Source organism: Bombina bombina, chromosome 5, assembly GCF_027579735.1.
Source record: "Bombina bombina isolate aBomBom1 chromosome 5, aBomBom1.pri, whole genome shotgun sequence".
NCBI classification, from domain to species: domain Eukaryota; kingdom Metazoa; phylum Chordata; class Amphibia; order Anura; family Bombinatoridae; genus Bombina; species Bombina bombina.
In genome coordinates this window covers 186,041,798-186,063,851 of record NC_069503.1, presented here as the reverse complement: position 1 = coordinate 186,063,851, position 22,054 = coordinate 186,041,798, and the positions used below count along the sequence as shown (strand labels likewise).

The following is a 22,054-nucleotide window of genomic DNA, read 5'->3' as shown; positions in this document are numbered from 1 at the left end:
GTCGTCAGACTTTCCATCCGGGGGAGTGGGAACTTCACCCGGAGGTTTTTGCCCAGTTAACTCAACTATGGGGCATTCCAGATCTGGATCTGATGGCATCACGTCAGAACTCCAAAGTTCCACGTTACGGGTCCAGGTCCAGGGATCCCAAGGCGACATTGGTAGATGCCTTAGTAGCGCCTTGGTCGTTCAATCTAGCTTATGTCTTTCCACCGTTTCCCCTTCTCCCCTGGCTAGTAGCCAGGATCAAACAGGAGAAGGCTTCGGTAATTCTGATATCTCCTACGTGGCCACGCAGGACTTGGTATGCAGACCTAGTGAATATGTCATCGGTTCCACCATGGAAGCTACCTTTTGAGGCAGGACCTTCTAATTCAAGGTCCATTCGAACATCCAAACCTAGTTTCTCTGCAACTGACTGCTTGGAGATTGAACGCTTGATTCTATCTAAGCGTGGGTTTTCGGAATCAGTTATAGATACCCTGATCCAGGCTAAAAAGCCTGTCACCAGGAAAATTTACCATAAGATATGGCGGAAATATCTTTGTTGGTGCGAATCCAAGGGTTACTCATGGAGTAAGATTAGGATTCCAAGGATTCTATCTTTTCTCCAAGAAGGATTGGAGAAAGGTTTGTCAGCTAGTTCCTTAAAAGGACAGATATCTGCTCTGTCGGTTTTATTACACAAGCGTCTGGCAGCAATGCCAGATGTTCAGGCGTTTGTACAGGCTTTAGTCAGAATCAAGCCTGTCTATAGACCTGTGGCTCCTCCATGGAGTCTAAATTTAGTTCTTTCTGTTCTTCAAGGGGTTCCGTTTGAACCTCTACATTCCATAGATATCAAGTTACTATCTTGGAAAGTCTTGTTTTTGGTAGCTATTTCTTCTGCTAGAAGAGTTTCTGAATTGTCTGCTTTGCAGTGTAATTCACCTTACCTGGTGTTCCATACAGATAAGGTCGTTTTACGTACCAAACCTGGTTTTCTTCCAAAAGTGGTTTCCAATAAGAATATTAACCAGGAAATAGTTGTTCCTTCTCTGTGTCCTAATCCAGTTTCTAACAAGGAACGTCTGTTGCACAATCTTGATGTGGTTCGTGCTTTAAAGTTCTATCTAAAAGCAACTAAAGACTTCAGACAAACATCGTCCTTGTTTGTCGTCTATTCTGGCAAGAGGAGAGGTCAAAAGGCGACTGCGACCTCTCTGTCCTTCTGGCTGAAAAGCATCATCCGGCTGGCTTATGAGACTGCTGGAAGGCAGCCCCCTGAACGAATTACAGCTCACTCTACTAGAGCTGTGGCTTCCACATGGGCTTTCAAGAATGAGGCTTCTGTTGAACAGATCTGTAAGACAGCGACTTGGTCTTCACTGCATACATTTGCCAAATTTTACAAATTCAATACTTTTGCTTCTTCGGAGGCTATTTTTGGGAGAAAGGTTTTACAAGCAGTGGTGCCTTCCGTTTAGGTTACTTGACTTGTTCCCTCCCTTCATCCGTGTCCTAAAGCTTTGGTATTGGTTCCCATAAGTAAGGATGAAGCCGTGGACCGGATACACCAATGTAGGAGAAAACAGAATTTGTTTACCTGATAAATTTCTTTCTCCCACGGTGTATCCGGTCCACGGCCCACCCTGGCATTTTAGTCAGGTTTAAATTTATTTTTGTAAACTACAGTCACCACTGCACCCTATGGTTCTCCTTTTTCTCCTAACCGTCGGTCGAATGACTGGGGGGGCGGAGCCTGAGGGGAGCTATATGGACAGCTCTGCTGTGTGCTCTCTTTGCCACTTCCTGTAGGGATTGAGAATATCCCACAAGTAAGGATGAAGCAGTGGACCGGATACACCGTAGGAGAAAGAAATTTATCAGGTAAACATAAATTCTGTTTTCCGTGCCGACTTTTGGCCACGCCTCCTTCTCTACATTATGGAGCGGCGCTGAACGGAATGGAGCTGACATTCTGCCTGCCTCTTATTTAGATGTTTTTTTCTATGCTGTTAGAGGTCGCTGTGGGAAAAAAGAATGGATCAGTGTGTGTGAGGGATATCCCTTAAAGGGACATTATACACTCATTTTTTCTTTGCATAAATATTTTGTAGATGATCTATTTATATAGCCCATAACGTTTTTTTATTTAAAAAATGTATAGTTTTGCATAGTTTTAAATAACCTTGCTCTGATTTTCAGACTCCTAACCAAGCCCCAAAGTTTTAGAGAATACCTTCGGCTACCTTCTCCAGCTTGCTCCTGTTTGTGTAAAGGGTCTTTTCATATGCAAAAGATGGGGGAGGGGGGGAGTATCTTATTTCCCACTTGCAGTGGGCTTTCCAGCTACCTTTTCAACAGAGCTAAACTGAGAGCTTCTAAGTAAGTTTTTAAACTGTTTTATACTGGATTTTTATATCCGTATCTGTGCATCTTATTCTTTATAGGAGTGTCTGTTACATGCAGTTATATGAAAATTAGTGTATACTGTCCCTTTAAGAACATCCAATTTTTAATCAGTCACTGAAGGAATGATGATTAAATCGGTTTATGATATATAAGCAGTGAAAAAAGGGAATGGAACGTAAGCAATTAGGGTCAGTGGAATTTTGTCTTCCCCTACCTTGGCAGCACATGTTTGATTTCCATGCTGTTAAAAAAACAGAATTTATGCTTACCTGATAAATTACTTTCTCTTACGGTGTATCCAGTCCACGGATTCATCCTTACTTGTGGGATATTCTCATTCCCTACAGGAAGTGGCAAAGAGAGCACACAGCAGAGCTGTCCATATAGCTCCCCCTCAGGCTCCGCCCCCCCAGTCATTCGACCGACGGTTAGGAGAAAAAGGAGAAACCATAGGGTGCAGTGGTGACTGTAGTTTTACAAAAATAAATTTGAACCTGACTTAATTGCCAGGGCGGGCCGTGGACTGGATACACTGTAAGAGAAAGTCATTTATCAGGTAAGCATAAATTCTGTTTTCTCTTACTTGGTGTATCCAGTCCACGGATTCATCCTTACTTGTAGGATACCAATACCAAAGCTTTAGGACACGGATGAAGGGATGGAAACAAGTCAGGTAACCTAAACGGAAGGCACCACTGCTTGCAAGACCTTTCTCCCAAAAATAGCCTCCGAAGAAGCAAAAGTATCGAATTTGTAAAATTTGGCAAAAGTATGCAGTGAAGACCAAGTCGCTGCCTTACAAATCTGTTCAACAGAAGCCTCATTCTTGAAGGCCCATGTGGAAGCCACAGCTCGGGTGGAATGAGCTGTAATTCGTTCAGGAGGCTGCTGTCCAGCAGTCTCATAAGCCAATCGGATGATGCTTTTCAGCCAGAAGGAAAGAGAGGTAGCAGTCGCTTTCTGACCTCTCCTCTGACCAGAATAGACAACAAACAAGGATGATGTTTGTCTGAAATCTTTAGTTGCTTTTAAATAGAATTTTAAAGCCCGAACCACATCAAGATTGTGTAATAGTCGTTCCTTCTTCGAAACTGGATTAGGACACAGAGAAGGAACAATGATTTCCTGGTTAATATTCTTATTAGAAACAACTTGCGGAAGAAAACCAGGTTTGGTACGCAAAACAACCTTATCTACATGGAACACCAGATAAGGTGAATCACACTGCAAAGCAGACAATTCTGAAACTCTCCGAGCAGAAGAGATAGCTACCAAAAACAAAACCTTCCAAGATAATAACTTAATATCTATGGAATGTAAAGGTTCAAACGGAACCCCTTGAAGAACTGAAAGAACTAAATTAAGACTCCATGGAGGAGCCACCGGTTTATAGACAGGCTTGATTCTAACTAAAGCCTGTGCAAATGCCTGAACGTCTGGTACGGCTGCCAGTCGCTTGTGTAACAGAATAGACAGAGCAGATATCTGTCCCTTTAAGGAACTAGCTGACAATCCTTTCTGCAATCCTTCTTGGAGAAAAGACAAAATCCTGGGAATCCTAACTTGGATTCACACCAACAAAGATATTTCCACCATATCTTATGATAAATTTTCCTGGTGAAAGGCTTTCTGGCCTGGATTAAAGTATCAATAACTGATTCAGAGAACCCACGCTTAGCTAGAATTAAGCGTTCAATCTCCAAGCAGTCAGTTGCAGAGAAACTAGATTTGGATGCTTGAATGGACCCTGTATTAGAAGATCCTGCCTCAATGGCAGCTTCCATGGTGGAACAGATGACATGTCCACTAGGTCTGCATACCAAGTCCTGCGTGGCCACGCAGGCGCTATCAAAATTACCAAAGCCTTCTCCTGTTTGATTCTGGCTACCAGCCGAGGGAGAAGGGGAAATGGTGGAAAGACATAAGCTAGACTGAAGGACCAAGGCGCTACTAGAGCATCTATCAATGCCGCCTTGGGGTCCCTGGACCTGGATCCATAAAGAGGAAGTTTTGAGTTCTGACTGGACGCCATCAGATCTAATTCCAGAATGCCCCATAGCTGGGTCAGCTGAGCAAAAACCTCCGGGTGGAGTTCCCACTCCCCCAGGTGAAAAGTCTGACGACTCAGAAAATCCGCCTCCCAGTTGTCTACTCCTGGGATGTGAATTGCTGAAAGATGGTAGGAGTGATCCTCCGCCCATTTGATAATCTTGGTCACCTCCTTCATCGCTAGGGAACTTTTTGTTCCTCCCTGATGATTGATGTACGCCACAGTCGTGATGTTGTCCGACTGGAATCTGATTAATTTGGCCTCCGCTAGTTGAGGCCATGCCTGGAGCGTGTTGAATATCGCTCTGAGTTCTAAAATGTTTATCGGGAGAAGAGATTCTTCCCGAGACCATAGGCCCTGAGCTTTCAGGGAGTCCCAGACCGCACCCCAGCCTAACAGACTGGCATCGGTCGTGACAATGATCCACTCCGGTCTGCGGAAGCACATTCCCTGAGACAGGAGATCCTGAGACAACCACCAGAGAAGAGAATCCCTGGTTTTCTGGTCCAGTTGTATTTGCGGAGACAAATCTGCATAATCCCCATTCCACTGTTTGAGCATGCACAGTTGCAGTGGTCTTAGATGAATCCGGGCAAAAGGGACCATGTCCATTGCCGCGACCATTAATCAGATTACCTCCATGCACTGAGCTACAGAAGGCCTAGGAATGGAATGAAGAACTCGGCAAGTAGTGAAAAGCTTTGACTTCCTGACCTCCGTCAGAAATGTTTTCATTTCTACCGAATCTATTAGTGTTCCCAGGAAGGGAACCCTTGTGAGCGGAGACAGAGAACTTTTTTCTACGTTCACCTTCCACCCGTGAGACCTTAGAAAGGCCAGAACGATGTCCGTATGAGCCTTGGCTCTGTGAAAAGACCACGCCTGTATTAAGATGTCGTCTAGGTAAGGTGCTACTGCAATGCCCCGCGGCCTTAGTACCGCTAGAAGGGACCCCAGCACCTTCGTGAAAATTCTGGGAGCGGTGGCCAATCCGAAAGGAAGGGCCACAAACTCTTATAGGAACTGATGATAATCTTTGTGGATAGGAATATGTAGGTACGCATCCTTTAGATCCACGGTAGTCCTATATTGACCTTCCTGGATCATCGGTAAGATTGTCCGAATGGTTTCCATCTTGAATGATGGAACTCTGAGGAATTTGTTTAGGATTTTCAGATCTAGGATTGGCCTGAAAGTTCCTTCCTTTTTGGGAACTACAAACAGGTTTGAGTAAAATCCCAGTCCTTGTTCTGCAATTGGAACTGGGTGTATCACTCCCATCTTTAGAAGATCTACACAGCGTAAGAACGCCTGTTTCTTTGTCTGGTCTGAAGACAAACGAGACACGTGGAACCTTCCCCTTGTAGGGGAGTCCTTGAATTCTAGGAGATACCCCTGAGTAACGATGTCTAATTCCCAGGGATCTGGAACATCTCTTGCCCAAGCCTGAGCAAAGAGAGAAAGTCTGCCCCCTACTAGATCCGTTCCTGGATCGGGGGCTATCCCTTCATGCTGTCTTGGTAGCATCCGCAGGCTTCTTGGCCTGTTTACCCTTATTCCAGCCCTGCAAGGGTTTTCAGGTTGCTTTGGGCTGTGAAGCGTTACCCTCTTGCTTTGCGGCAGCAGAGATTGAAGCAGGTCCGCTCCTGAAGTTGCGAAAGGAACGAAAATTGGCCTTGTTTTTGGCCTTAAACGGTCTATCCTGCGGAAGGGCATGGCCCTTTCCCCCAGTGATATCCGCGATAATTTCTTTCAACTCGGGACCGAAAAGGGTCTTTCCCTTGAAAGGAATGTTTAGTAACTTTGTTTTGGATGACACGTCAGCTGACCATGATTTGAGCCAAAGCGCTCTTCGCGCCATAATGGCAAAACCAGAATTTTTTGCCGCTAACTTAGCTAATTGGAAGGCGGCATCTGTGATAAAAGAATTAGCTAGCTTTAAAGCATGAATTCTATCCATGACTTTATCATACGAAGTCTCCCTCTGGAGTGACTCCTCCAGCGCCTCAAACCAAAAAGCTGCTGCAGTAGTTTACAGGAATAATGCAGGCAATTGGTTGAAGAAGGAAACCTTGCTGCACAAACATTTTCTTCAGCAAACCTTCCAAATTTGAAAGCACAACTGTCCTCTATAGGAATGGTTTTGCGCTTGGCGAGAGTTGAAACTGCTCCCTCAACCTTAGGGACCGTCTGCCACGCGTCCTGCCTGGGGTCATTTATGGGGGGGACATCTTCTTAAATATAGGGGGGGGAACAAAGGGTACACCTGGCCTTTCCCATTCCCTAGTCACAATATCCGCCACCCTCTTCGGTATCGGAAAAGCATCAGTGTATACAGGGATTTCTAGAAACCTGTCCATTTTACACAATTTTTCTGGGACCACCATGGGGTCACAATCATCTAGCGTAGCTAAAACCTCCTTAAGCAGTACGTGGAGGTGTTCCAGCTTAAATTTAAACGCTAAGGCATCTGATTCTGCCCGCTGAGAAACTTTTCCTGTGTCAGAAATTTCTCCCTCGGACAGCCCCTCCCTCACTGCCACTTCTGAGTGTTGTGAGGGTACAACGGATAGATCATCCAAAGCCTCCGATTGCTCATCCTCTGTTCTTAAAACTGAGCTATCACGCTTTTTAGGAAAAACTGGCAGTTTGGATAGAAAAGCTGTAAGGGAATTATCCATGACTGCTGCTAATTGTTGTAATGTAATAGGGCCCAATGCGCTAGAGGTACTAGGCAACGCTTGCGCGGGCGTAACTGGTGTCGACACATGGGGAGAGGAAGGAGGACTATCCTCGTTACCTTCCGTCAAAGAATCATCTTGGGCTACATTTTTAAGTGTCACTGCATGGTCTTTAAAATGTTTAGAAACCTTAGCACACTTTAAACACAAATGTAAAGGGGGTACCGCCATGGCTATTAAACACATAGAACAGGGTCTATCTGTAGGCTCAGACATGTTAAACAGACTTTGACAGCACTCAAATACAATTAAAAACAATTTTTGAAAAAACGGTACTGTGCCTTTAAATAATAAAAAGCGCACACTTTTTTACTGAATCTCAAAAAAACATCCAATCTTTATGAAATTTTCACCATATGATCCTAATGCTTTGAAATGATTGCACAGTAAATTTCAAGACAATGAACCCCTTATTGCCCAAACCGGAGCAAATTAAAGCAGACCACCGGTTTAATAATCTACAGCACCATGCCACAGTCTCTGATGTGGCCCTACCTTCCTTGGGGATTAGTTTTGGATGAAAATAAGCCTCTCTGGAGCCCTTCTAGCAATCTCTGGGCTCTGCACGTGAAGCTGTCTTGCAAAAGAACTGCGCAACTGAGGCGCGAAAATTATGCCCCCTCCCTTATCACTCCGGAGTTGTGGGGCCTTCCCAAGCCAAAATAGGTGTCTAAAGATATGCCAGGCGTAATAAAACCCCAAAAAGTGTTCCAAACGTATTAAACACTTGTACAAATATCAGATTATAGTAATAAAATAATCGATTTCCCCATAACAGTGTCCACCAGTGATTTAAGCCCTTCAACTAAGCCATCCTTCTATACTGAGTCTCAGAAAATGGCTTACCTTCCCACATGGAGATTTCTGTCAGTCTTCTAGCATTACCAAGTCTTGTTAGAAAAAAAGTGACTGAGCATACCTTAAGCAGTTAAGCCTGCAAACTGTTCCCCCCAACTGAAGTTCTCCGGTACTCAGCAGTCCTGTGTGGGAACAGCAATGGATTTTAGTTACAACATGCTAAAATCTTTTTCCTCTCAGCAGAAATCTTCATCACTTTCTGCCTCAGAGTAAATAGGACAAACCGGCACTATTTTAAAATAACAAACTCTTGATTGAAGAAATAAAAACTACAAATCTAACACCACATTCACTTTACCCTCCCGTGGAGATGCTACTTTTTAGAGCGGCAAAAAGAATGACTGGGGGGGCGGAGTCTGAGGGGGAGCTATATCGACAGCTCTGCTGTGTGCTCTCTTTGCCACTTCCTGTAGGGAATGAGAATATCCCACAAGTAAGGATGAATCCATGGACTGGATACACCAAGTAAGAGAAACAATGTGTATCTGCTTATTCTTGACTGTGTTACATAGGTTCCACATACTTATACATTTGTTTATGTTAGATTTCTTTCACTTAAAGGGACACTGAACCCAAAAATTTTCTTTCATGATTCAGATAGAGCATGACATTTTAAGCAACTTTCTAATTTACTCCTATTATCAAATTTTCTTAATTCTCTTGGTATCTATATTTGAAATGCAAAAATGTAAGTTTAGATGCCGGCCCATTTTTGGTAAACAACCTGGGTTGTTCTTGCTGATTGGTGGATAAATTTATCCACCAATAAAGTGCTGTCCAGAGTTTTGAACCAAAAAAAAGCTTAGCTGCCTTCTTTTTCAAATAAAGATAGCAAGAGAATGAAGAAAAATTGATAATAGGAGTAAATTAGAAAGCTGCTTAAAATTGCATGCTCTATCTGAATCACAAAATAAAACAAATTAGGTTCAGTGTCCCTTTAAGGAAATACCATCTTAATCCAATCAATTTATTTTGATAAAGTATGGAACAGAGGTCTGTTCCTAAATATATTTAGATTTTTTAAGTAGTGTCTATAATCTTAAAGTGACAGTGTCATTTTAAATATTTTTAAATAATGTAATTTCCAAAAAATTTTTAGCCTCATGTCTTTCTGGTTGATGCTGTTTAGGGTATGCCACTTCTTCTCCCCAAACGTCCCAAGCCTTTTTAATGGTCACATGCAGTGCCCTGCAGTTCCTCTCAATTTCCTGGAGGAGTTTTTTGCCTGCCGAATTGTCTGCCCAGGTATCTTCTGGCATCTGTGGCTTTATCTGCTTTTCTTATCTTAGAGGGAATTTGCAAGAGGAAATTTAATGAATCAGATAGTAAGGTTTCTGCTCCGCTTGCTGCTACACATATTGTCCTTCTTTGAGGAGGAGGATAGTCGGTAGCATCTGAGGGTTAAACCTCCGATTCGGACAGTATAATTTCTTCATCTGGTGCTGAAGTAGTACTCTTCAGATTCAAGCCTGTACTCCTTTGGGTATTAATTAGGAGGGGGTGGCTACTTGGTAGTCTTCGACTCTCCTGTCGTTGCAAATCCTCAAGAATCTAGTAAAAAAAAAAATATTAAATGCTAGGATTCATCTGTAAAGATTTCTTCTGTTCTAGGAGAATTTTCTCAGGTAGGGGAGAAGTCGAGGAACCCTTCCCCCCCCCCCCCCCCATCTCCTGTCTGTACTAAGCTGTCTCCTAAATATAATGGCAATGGTACTTAAAGTAGTACAGGCCTTTGTTATTTTGGTTAAGATAGGTACTCTTTTAAGGATGGAGGCCTTTGGGGAGTAGTGTGGCATCTTTTGGTGTGACTCCTTGTCTAATTCCACAAAAAGGCTATTAGGCCAATTTTTTATTGCTGTTGCTACCTTTCGTTCCTTCGTAACTTTAAGAAGTTCTTCTCCTTTGTCTTCCAAGCAGGAGTAGTTAAAGTTTCCTTGGATAACCAGTCAGTCTTGGATCAGGGGGAAGTAATTGAAAACCCGCAGTTAACTCTCTTCAGCATGTACAGTTTGCCCCCGTTGCAGGATCGGATCATGTGGGGGGCAGTCTATCTCAGATTTTCTCATGCCTGGATACTAGATGTCCTAGATCTCTTTTGGGATGTAGATATAGTGTTCCAGGGTTTCGGATGGAATTTAACCCCTTCCTCCCAGGAGCAGGTTCCTCCCCTCCAGATTATCTGTAGCCCAGATAAGTTGAAAGGCATTCTTTAAATATTTTCAGGGTCTTTCTCCCTGGGAGTGATTTTTTTCAGTTTAAGAACAGGGTTTGGTTTCTTTTCCATTCTGTTTGTGGTTCCAAAGAAGGAATATCTCACCTAATTTAGACCTGAAATGTCTAAACAATTTCTCAGAGTAGCGTCCTTCAAGATGGAGTCTATTCGCTCCATTCTTCCTTGGTACAAGAGTATCAGTTTATAACGTCCTTAGTCCTATAGTAGGTGTACCCTCAGGTCAGGTTCCCATTTAAAAAAAGGATTGTCTCAGTTTTCTGAGTTTGGCCTTTCTGACCAAACTCGTTCATTTTGTGGTTCAACAAGTATTTGCTACAGCTCCCAGAGTTTTCTCTAAGGTTTTCTGGGCCGCGATTCGGTTCAGGGATTACAGTGGCGTCCTGCCTGGACGACCTTTGTCTCAGGTGCCATCTTTCTTCAAGCAAAATCTCATTTGGAGGTTTTGTTGTTTTTCTTTGTTCTACAATTGGAAGTAGAGCTGGAAAAGTGTTTCCTTGTCCCAATTACAAGGACAGTCTGCTTAGGGACTAAAATGGTGGTAATGGTTCTGATGATAACTTTCATAGACCTCATTCTCTTGCTTGATTTTGTTCGAGAGTTCTGCAATTGTACATGCTCAGACAGAATGGGGATTATCCGGATTGTCTCAGAGAATAGGTCTGGATCAGTCGACAAGAGTCTTCTTCTGGTGGTGGTTTTCTCAGGAACTTCGGTCTCAGGACACGCTTCGGAAACCTGCCTGGGCGTTTGTGACCACGGACACCAGCTTGCTGGGCTGGGGAGAGGTCTGGGACTTGTTGAGGTGCAGGGACTTTGGTCCTAGGAAAGGTCTGCTCTCCCCTTCATCATTTTGGAGTTGAGAGAGATTTTCAATGCTCTGACGGTTTGGCCTCAGTTTTCCTTAGCCAGTTTATCGGGTTCTAGTCAACTTGGCCTCTGTGGCTTACATCAACCTCCAGGGAGGATCAAGTAGGAGAGAACATTGGTTTTTCTAATAAGCTTCTGCGTGGCCTTGCAGTGTTGGTAGGCGGATGTAGAGATGTCGTCTCTGCCTCCGTAGACACTTCACCCATATGTTGTTTCTCTGAAGTTTTCTGCTTGGAGATTGAACGCTTGATTTAGCTAAGTGTGGGTTTCAGAATCGGTCATTGAGACCATGATGAGGCTAGTATGTCTATCTTAGAAAGATTTAATATAAGGTATGGCAGGATCCCAATAATTTTTCCTTTTCCAGGAAGGCCTTGAAAAGGGGTTATCAGTTAGTACCCTCAAGGGTCAGATTCTGTTCTCTCCCTTCGGCTAAGCATCTGGCGGACGTGCCAGATGTCCAATCATTTTGCCAGGCCCTGGTCAGAATCAGGCCTGTGTTTAAAGCAGTTGCTCCACCTTGTAGTCTTAACCTTGTTCTTTTAAGTTTTTTCATCAGGCTCCTTTGAGCCTATGCATTCCATAGATATTAAGTTTTATCTTGGAAGATTTTGTTTCTTACTGCTATTTCTTCTGCTCTGAGAGTTTCTGAACTTTTAACCTTGCAGTGTGATTCTCCTTATCTGATATTTCTTTCGGATAAGGCAGTTTTTCGTACCAAGTTTGGTTTTCTTTCTAAGGTTGTTTCGGACATAAGTATTAATCAGGAAATTGTTGTTCCTTCTCTCTGTCCTAATCCTTCTTCTCATAAGGAATGTTTATTACACAACTTAAACGTGCGTGTTATTAAGTTTGTTAATTGCAGGCGACTAAGGACTTTCGTCAGTCTTCTGCTTTGTTTGTTTCTTTTCTGGTAACTGTAAGGTCAGAAAGCTACTGCTACTTCTATGTCTTTCTGGTTGAGAAGTATTATTTGTTTTGCGTATGAGACTGCTGAACAGCCTCCTGAGAGAATTAGGGCTTATTCCACCAGGGTGGTGTCTTTCTCTTGGGCCTTCAAGAATGAGGCCTCTGTTGAACAGATCTGTAAGGCTGCCACTTGGTCTTTTTTTTCTAAATTCTATAGATTTGACACATTTGCCTCGGCTGAGGCTTCCTTTGGGAGAAAGGTTCTTCATGAAGAACAATTTAGAGGACCAAAATCAGCATGTTTTTACTTCAGGGAGATCATGTCAGACTAATCTAATGGACTTCTTTGATTTTGTAACAAAAGTATTAGACAATGGTGGAGCAGTTGATGTAGCATATCTAGATTTCAGCAAAGCATTTGACACCGTCCCACACAATAAACTAATTCACAAACTGTATCTCCTTGGTCTAGATTCAAAAATTGTGAACTGGGTGGAATGCTGGCTTAAGGACAGAAAACAAAGTGTCTTAGTAAATGGAGTTTATTCAGCAGAGGGGGCTGTTACTAGTGGTGTTCCTCAGGGGTCAGTTCTGGGGCCTGTTTGGTTTAACATATTTATCTGTGATATCAGCAAAGGGCTACAGGGGAAAGTATGTCTGTTTGCAGATGATACAAAAATGTGTAACAGAGTGGATGCTCCAAGGGGGGGGGGGGTAGACAAAATGAGAAGTGATATACAACAATTGGAGGATTGGACAAACGACTGGGGTCTAAAGTTTAGCACAGCAAAGTGTAAAATGATTTATTTAGGGACGAAAAATCCAGATGTTAATTACAGACTCAATGACACTTTACTGACTGTTATAGATGAGGAACAGGACTTGGGAGTTATTATTTCAGATTATTTAAAACTTAGTAAACAATGTAGTAATACAGCAAGTAAGGCCAGCAGAATGCTTGGATGTATTGGTAGAGGTATTTGCAGCAGAAATATTAAGGTTCTTATGCCACTTTATAGATCATTAGTTAGGCCTCATCTTGAGTATTGTGTGTAGTTCTGGAGGCCATATCTTCAGAAGGATATTAACAAACTTGAATCTGTGCAAAGGAGGGCTACTAAAATGGTACATGGTCTAAAAAAATAAAACTTACCAGGATAGGCTCAATGACCTAAATATGTATAGCTTAGAGGAGAGAAGGGAAAGAGGTGATATGTACTTTCAAGTACGTTAAAGGGCTTAGTAAAACTGAGGCTGTATTTTACATAAAATGAAAAACTCAAGAACAAGGGGTCATGATCTCAAGCTAAAGGGTAGTAGATTCAGGAGTAATTTGAGGAAGCACTACTTTACAGAAAGAGTGTTTGATTTATGGAATAAACTTCCTCGAGGTAGTAGCGACAAACACTGTGGGGGACTTTAAAAATGCATGGGACAAGCATAAGGCTGTCCTACAAACTAGATACGTTTATACCTGACTTGCTGGGGCTATGGCTCTTATCTGCTGTCAATATTTATGTTTATTTGTTAAGTGGTGCCTTCTGTTTAGGTTACCTGTCTTTCCCTCCCTTATCATCTGTGTCCTCTAGCTTGAGTATTAATTCTCAACAGTAATTGATGATCCCGTGGACTCACTGTGTCATTAAAAAGAAAACAAAATGTATGCTTACCTGATAAATTTATTTATTTCTTGATACAGTGAATCCACGGCCCACCCTGTTTTCAGACAGTTGTTATATTATAAACCTCAGGCACCTCTGCACCTTGTGTTATTTCCTTTTTCTCCTTTCCTTCGGTCGAATGACTGGGGATTGTGGGTAGGGAAGTGATACTTAACAGCTCTGCTGTGGTGCTCTTTGCCTGCTCCTGCTGGCCAGGAGTGATATTCCCAACAGTAATTAATGATCCTGTGTCAAGAAACAAATACATTTATCAGGTAAGCATAAATTTTGCATTGAAAAAAACAGGGATATTATCTTTGAAATACTGTATGTACAGTTTTGACTTATTTTCCCCTAAGGGAAAAAAAGATCTAATTGAGCTTTTTTTTTTACTTTAGCATATGTGGGGGTTACGATTGACTATTTAATATTTAGTATATTTAATGCTGTCACCCTTCAACCTATAGCGCTTTGAGTGGTACTGCATTTAGCTGGACAGTGACAAAACAAGCATGTTAAAAATACTTATTTTTTCCCCCTTTCTGCCCGGCTGCCTTTCAACTGTTAGCGCGACTGTCAGTGCCGCGCTAGCAGATTTGACTGGATACATGGAGATGGTATGTTATCTACGCATTGGTAAAGTCAGTTTTTGGAGCATCATAAGTGTCAAGGAAAATTGTGCACTGCTCTATATTATGGTAGGCAGCATGTTTGTGTACATTGTGCTGAAGTTCTGCAGAGGACCCTGGAGTACTTCAGCATAATGTACGTGAGCAAGCTGCCTACCATAACTATAAAGTCACTTTAACCCATACTTCATTCATACACACACAGAGAAGAAACACTCACCGCTCTAGCAGGATGTCTTCCCGCGCAGACAACCTTAGAGGTGGGAAGTAGCAACTGACAAGGAAGAGACCAAGAGCCATGGAGATAAGGGGGGGTCTTTGAATGCATTTAACAGAAAGAACCTCTCCTTCCCTCCTTTCCTGTGTGTGCGCATATGTGGAAGGCAATTTGACATTTTTTTTTATTGCTTCTTACATCTCACTTAAAATGTCAGGTCGCCGCTTTGGCTGGTAACTCAAAAATGTTACTTGCCTGCAAGAAATTTAGGTCGCATTTGGCGACCGGACCTGTCTATTCATATGCCCTGCGTATACAACATATGTTCCTTTTATTTATCTTTTAGATAGAGAAACTGAATGACCAAATATTTGTTCCCAAAAATGAATCAATGAGTGCTAGAAAAAAATGTCATCTTTATTATTCACAGCACTGGGGAGCATTCCATGGTAATTTGTTGATATGTGATGGAGCTGATTTATGTGTGCCCCTAACTGGTCACATGAAAAGAAGATGAACAATATTCTTTTCAAGGGGTGTGTACCAGCACTGCAAAACAATGCATGCTTTCCTAAGAAAATAACAGGATTTGAGTTCTTTTAAAGCATTTTTTAAGCTAGTCAAATAAAATGGCTTTAATGTCCCCTTAACTGATGCATCTCTATTTTATTCTTCATAATGGTTTATGTATTGTCTAGTGAACTATATTTACTTCTCTTTTCTGTATATGAGCAAATACGTTTTTAAATGAGATTATTAATTGTGCGGTACCGCCTGTTTGCAGCATTTTGCTATTCATTTTTAGAGAAGCAAGTCTTTTTATTATTTATTTTTTAAATAACATAAAATAAACTTTGTGTTGTGTTTCAAGATTATTTCAGTGACAGGATTTGTTGACAGTGACAGAGATGACTTAAAGTTAATGGCATACTTGGCAGGTTCCAAGTACACTGGATATCTCTGCCGCAGTAACACAGTTCTCATCTGTAAAGAGTAAGTAATATACAAGTTTTCACTTTGGCCTATATTTTTGTTACTAAGCAAGACAGATTTTTTTTTAGGCTGTATTATAGCTGTTTTCTATTAAAGGGACACTGAACCCAATTTTTTTCTTTTGTAATTCAGACAGAGCATGCAATTTTAAGCAACTTTCTAATTTACTCCTATTATCAATTTTTCTTCGTTCTCTTGCTATCATTATTTGAAAAAGAAGGCATCTAAGCTTTTTTTTGGTTTCAGTACTCTGGACAGCAATTTTTTATTGGTGGATGAATTTATCCACCAATCAGCAAGGACAACCTAGGTTGTTCACCAAAAATGGGCCGGCATCTAAACTTACATTCTTGCATTTCAAATAAAGATACCAAGAGAATGAAGAAAATTTGATAATAGGAGTAAATTAGAAAGTTGCTTAAAATTTCATGCTCAATCTGAATCACGAAAGCAAATTTTTGGGTACAGTGTCCCTTTAATGCTTTATAGATATTCTTAATGTTTAACCCCTTGAGGACTGATGACGGTCCTGAGCTGTCATGACTTAAAACGAGCAGCGGGAGATGGCTTCCGCCGAAATACCACTATTACTATCTGCCAGGCATGTGAGGCAGATGGTAACAGCCAATTATTATATTTGTGACATTGTTACAATGTCACTATTGATAAATTTTAAAAATATATATTTTTAAAACATATATTTTTAAAACAGCAATGTCCTACTTGTACTTATAGCCCTATAACTTGCAAAAAAAACATGTAAACACTAGGTGTTTTAAAACTCAGGACACAATTTTGAATCTATTTAGCAGGTTTTTTTCATTAGCTTTTGTAGATGAATAAAATATTTTTCAAGTAAAAGTAAAAAAACATGTTGGTTTTTTTTTTCAATTTTTCACCATATTTTATTATTTTTTTAAAAGTAAATGATATGACATGATACAAATAATGGTATGTAAAGAAAGCCCTTCTTATCCTGAAAAAAAACAATATATAATTTGTATGGGAACAGTAAATGAGAGAGAGGAAAATTACAGCTAAACACAAACACCTCAAAAGTGTTAAAACAGCGCTGGTCCTTAAGGGGTTAATATGGAGCATACTGGTCAGTGCTGCTTCCCCTGACAGAAAACCTTTCAAATATGTGTTTACAGTTTAAATGGACATGGAACCCAATATTTTTTATTCAGGTTTCAGATAAAGCATACAATTTTCCAATTTACTTATGTTATCAAATTTTTGCTCCATTCTCTTGGTATCCTTTGTTGAAGAAGCAGCAATGCACTACTGGGAGCTAGCTGAACACATTGGATGAGCCAATGATGAGACATATATACATGGAACAACTAATTACCAATAGCTCCCATTGATGCTCCTAAGCCTACCTAGGTATGCTTTTCAACAAAAGATACCAAGGAAACAAAACAAATTGGGTATTTTCAGCTCAAGTATACAAACAGACATTTTTTATTATTTATTTATTAACACCAATTAAACATCTAGTCAACCTATCATTAGGTAAACCAAACTTTTCCTTTTTTGATGGTTAATATTAATATTTAAAGATCCCACAATTGTATTGCTTTATTATTATTATTTGTACAATATGTACCATTAATGTAATATTTTTGTTTCTAGGCCTAGTGGATTAAAATATGAAAAAGCAAAAGAATGGCGGATACCTTGTGTCAATGCTCTTTGGCTTTGTGATATCCTTCTAGGAAACTTTGAAGCATTGCGTCAAATTCAGCATAGTCGATACACTGTATTTAATCTCCAGGACCCACTTGCACCTTCACCTCATCTGGTTTCAAACCTTCTAGGTAGATCTTTATTAACATTTCTACATTAATTGTTTTTGTATATAACTACACCCTTTGTATGTGTTTTTTTTACCCAAAACATTAATTGTATTTAACTTTAGTGATTGTAATGATTGCTTATTTCCTTCCATAAGACAGGGAGAGTCCGCAACTTAATTCCTTACTGTTGGGAAATACAACACCTGGTCACCAGGAGAAGGCAAAGACACCCCAGCCAATGGCTTAAATATCCCTCCCACTTCCCCTATCCCCCAGTCATTCTTTGCCTTTTGTCTCTATAGGAGGTGGCAGAGAAGTGTCAGAAGATTTAAATAGTTCTGTAATGGGTATGTTCCCTTTGAGAAAGGACTGGAGTTTTAAGTAATCATGTCAACCTCTCAGTGAGAGTATTGATGAAAGTTAGTCTGGAGATGTAGGGAAAGTTTTCTTCTATAAAGGTAAGACGAGTCCACAGATTCATCCTTTACTTGTGGGATATTATCCTTCCCTACAGGAAGTGGCAAAGAGCACCACAGCAGAGATGTCTATATAGCTCCTACCTTAGCTCCACCCCCAGTCATTCTCTTTGCCTACTCTAAGTACTAGGAAGGGTAAAGTGAAAAATATTAGTTTTTAATTTCTTCAATCAAGAGTTTATTTTAAATGGTACCTGTTTCTACTATTTACTCTCAGGCAGCAGATGGATGAAGACTGCTGCCTGGAGGATGATGATCTTAGCATTTGTAACTAAGGTCCATTGCTGTTCCCACATAGGCTGAGGAGTACAGGAAACTTCAGTGTGAGGAAAGGTTTCATGCTATGCAACAATGAGGTATGTTCAGTCATATTTTTTTTCTGGAGAGACTGTGTATTTCAGAAAGGCTGACATTATACCCAGGAGGGTCAGGGTAAGCAGTAATCCTAGAGCTAAAAGAAGGGCATTACTTAGATTGCTTATGGGGCCAATTACATATATGGTTGACACTGAATGTAAAATGTTTGTGAGCAAACGTTTTTTGGATAGGAGTGCTTTAACGTTTTTGTGGGCAATAAACGTTTTGGGCAACTTTATTGGGGCACACATGGCTTAACTTTCGGGTCTTGGGACCCACATGGCTAGTTATAACCGCTCTGGTGCGGTTCTTTAATGCTCAGGAAACATCGAGTGAGATGGGCGGGGCCTATTTTTGTGCCTCAGATGCGCAGTTAGTTTGTCAGCAAGCTCTAACTCCTGAGGGCCCTGGTGTATGTTTTGGGCCAAATCGAAACTTTTACCCCACACTTTCGATCCCTGAGGGCAGGTAGGGCCACAGCAGGGCTGTGGCAAGGTGCTGAAGGGTCTTTTTCCGGATCTGGGCCTATTTTCGATCTTGTTTGGACATAAAGGGGTTAATTGTTAAAAAAATTGTGGTGCAATCTTAACTACCTATAGTGGGTCTACATACCAAATTTTGAAAAATTTGGTGCATGTTTAGGCTGTTTTTCAGAACGTGTATGCTTTTTTTTCTCTTAAAGGCGCAGTACCGTTTTTTAAGATTATTTTTGTCACTAAATAAAGTGTTTTCATGCTTGTTTGTAGTCATTACTAGCCTGTTCAGTATGTCTGACATTGAGGAAAGTCGATGTTCAATATGTTTAGAAGCCATTGTGGAACCTCCACTTAGAATGTGTCCCTCATGCACTGAAAGGTCAATAAATTGTAAAGAACATATTTTAGCTACTAAAAGTATGTCGCAGGATGATTCTCAGTCAGAAGAGAATCAGGTTATGCCATCTAATTCTCCCCAAGTGTCACAACCATTAACGCCCGCACAAAAGACGCCAAGTACTTCTAGTGCGTCTAATTCTTTCACCCTGCAAGATATGGCCGTAGTTATGAATACTACCCTCACTGAGGTTTTATCTAAGCTGCCGGGGTTGCAGGGGAAGCGCAGTAGGTCTGGTGTGAGAACAAACGCTGAGCCCTCTGACGCTTTATTAGCTATATCCGATGTACCCTCACAATATTCTGAAGTGAGGAATTTGCTGGCTGAGGGAGAGATTTCTGAAAATATGTTCCCTCAGACAGATTCGGATATGACGGCTTTTAAATTTAAACTAGAACACCTCCGCTTATTGCTCAGGGAGGTTTTAGCGACTCTGGATGATTGTGACCCTATTTTAGTTCCAGAGAAATTGTGTAAAATGGACAAATTCCTAGAGGTTCCTGCCTACACTGATGTTTTTCTCCAACTTATAGCGTGCATTGTTCCTGTAACTACTGCAGCGTCCTTTTGGTTCGAGGCTCTTCAGGTTGAGACTCCATTAGAGGATATTCTGGATAGAATTAGGGCTCTCATTACAGATGCCGCTTTTCAAATGGCTAAATTAGCCGCAAAGAATTCAGGTTTTGCCATTTTAGCGCGCAGAGCGTTATGGCTTAAGTCCTGGTCTGCTGATGTGTCATCAAAAGCTAAGCTTTTAGCCATCCCTTTCAAGGGTAAGACCCTATTTGGGCCTGAACTGAAAGAGATCATTTCAGACATCACTGGAGGGAAAGGCTATGCCCTTCCTCAGGATTAGACGAATAAGATGAGGACCAAACAAAATAATTTTCGTTCCTTTCGAAACTTCAAAGGTGGTCCCTCTTCCTCTTCCCCTGCCGCAAAGCAAGAGGGGAATCTTGCTCAATCCAAGTCAGTCTGGAGACCTAACCAGACTTGGAACAAGGGTAAACAGGCCAAGAAGCCTGGTGCTGCCACCAAGACAGCATGAAGGGGTGGCCCCCGATCCGGGACCGGATCTAGTAGGGGGCAGACTTTCTCTCTTCGCTCAGGATTGGGCAAGAGACGTTCAGGACTCCTGGGCTTTAGAAATAGTAACCCAGGGTTATCTTCTAGATTTCAAAGATTCTCCCCCAAGGGGGAGATTCCATCTTTCTCAATTGTCTGTAAACCAGACAAAAAGAGAGGTGTTCTTACGCTGTGTAGAAGACCTATATTCCACGGGAGTGATCTGCCCAGTTCCGGAAACAGAACAGGGGCAAGGGTTCTACTCAAATCTGTTTGTGGTTCCCAAGAAAGAGGGAACTTTCAGACCAATTTTGGATCTCAAGATCCTAAACAAATTTCTCAGAGTCCCATCCTTCAAGATAGAGACCATTCGGACTATTTTGCCAATGATCCAGGAGGGTCAATATATTACCACCGTGGTCTTAAAGGATGCGTATCTACACATTCCTATCCACAAAGATCATCACCAGTTCCTCAGGTTCGCCTTTCTGGACAAGCATTACCAGTTTGTGGCTCTTCCCTTCGGGTTGGCCATGGCTCCCAGAATTTTCACAAAGGTGCTAGGGTCCCTTCTGGCGGTTCTAAGGCCGCGGGGCATAGCAGTGGCGCCTTATCTGGACGATATCTTAATCCAGGCGTCAACTTACCAACTAGCCAAGTCTCACACGGACATCGTGTTGGCTTTTCTAAGATCTCACTGGTGGAAGGTGAACGTAAAAGAGAGTTCACTTATCCCTCTCATAAGAGTTCCATTCCTGGGAACTCTGATAGATTCGGTGGACATGAAAATTTTTCTGACGGAGGTCAGGAAATCAAAGATTTTATCCATCTGCCGAGCTCTTCATTCCATTCCTCGGACGTCAGTGGCTCAGTGTATGGAGGTAATCGGTTTAATGGTAGCGGCAATGGACATAGTTCCATTTGCTCGCTTGCATCTCAGACCACTGCAACTTTGCATGCTCAAACAGTGGAATGGGGATTATGCAGATTTATCTCCTCAGATAAATCTGTATCAAGAGGCCAGAGACTCTCTTCTTTGGTGGTTGTCACAGGATCATCTGTCCAAGGGAATGTGTTTCCGCAGGCCAGCGTGAGTCATAGTGATGACGGACGCCAGCCTATTGGGCTGGGGTGCAGTCTGGAATTCCCTGAAAGCACAGGGATTGTGGACTCAGGAGGAGGCTCTCCTCCCGATAAATATTCTAGAACTGAGAGCGATAATTCAACGCGCTTCAGGCATGGCCTCAGCTGGCGTCGGCCAGATTCATAAGATTCCAGTTGGACAATATCACGACTGTAGCATATATCGATCATCAGGGGGGTACAAAGAGTTCTCTAGCGATGATAGAGGTTACCAAAATAATTAAATGGGCAGAGACTCACTCTTGCCATCAGCAATCTATATCCCAGGAGTGGAGACCTGGGAAGCAGATTTTCTAAGTCATCAGACTTTTCATCCGGAGGAGTGGGAACTCCACCCGGAGGTGTTTGCACAATTGATTCAGCAATGGGGCACACCAGAATTGGATCTAATGGCGTCTCGTCAGAATGCCAAACTTCCTCGATATGGGTCCAGGTCAAGGGATCCTCAGGCAGTACTGATAGATTCTCTAGCAGTACCCTGGTCGTTCAACCTGGCTTATGTGTTTCCACCATTTCCTCTCCTTCCTCGTTTGATTGCCAGAATCAAACAGGAGAGAGCTTCAGTGATTTTGATAGCACCTGCGTGGCCACGCAGGATTTGGTATGCAGACCTAGTGGACATGTTATCTCTTCCACCATGGACTCTGCCACTGAGACGGGACCTTCTGATTCAAGGTCCGTTCCAGCATCCAAATCTAGTTTCTCTGCGACTGACTGCTTGGAGATTGAACGCTTGATCTTATCCAAGCGGGGGTTCTCTGAGTCGGTCATAGATACCTTGATTCA

General features: G+C 41.9%; 1 protein-coding gene across 2 annotated transcripts in view; it reads left to right on the top strand.

Annotated features, from left to right (window-relative positions):
• Positions 1-22,054, top strand: part of PAXIP1 (PAX interacting protein 1) — a 348,897-nt gene that overhangs the window by 178,302 nt on the left and 148,541 nt on the right. For both annotated transcript variants that reach the window (XM_053713809.1, XM_053713808.1), the window contains exons 11-12: positions 15,431-15,552; positions 17,191-17,375. In XM_053713809.1, the coding sequence (XP_053569784.1) occupies positions 15,431-15,552; positions 17,191-17,375 (307 nt within the window). The remainder of the gene's footprint in view (positions 1-15,430; positions 15,553-17,190; positions 17,376-22,054) is intronic.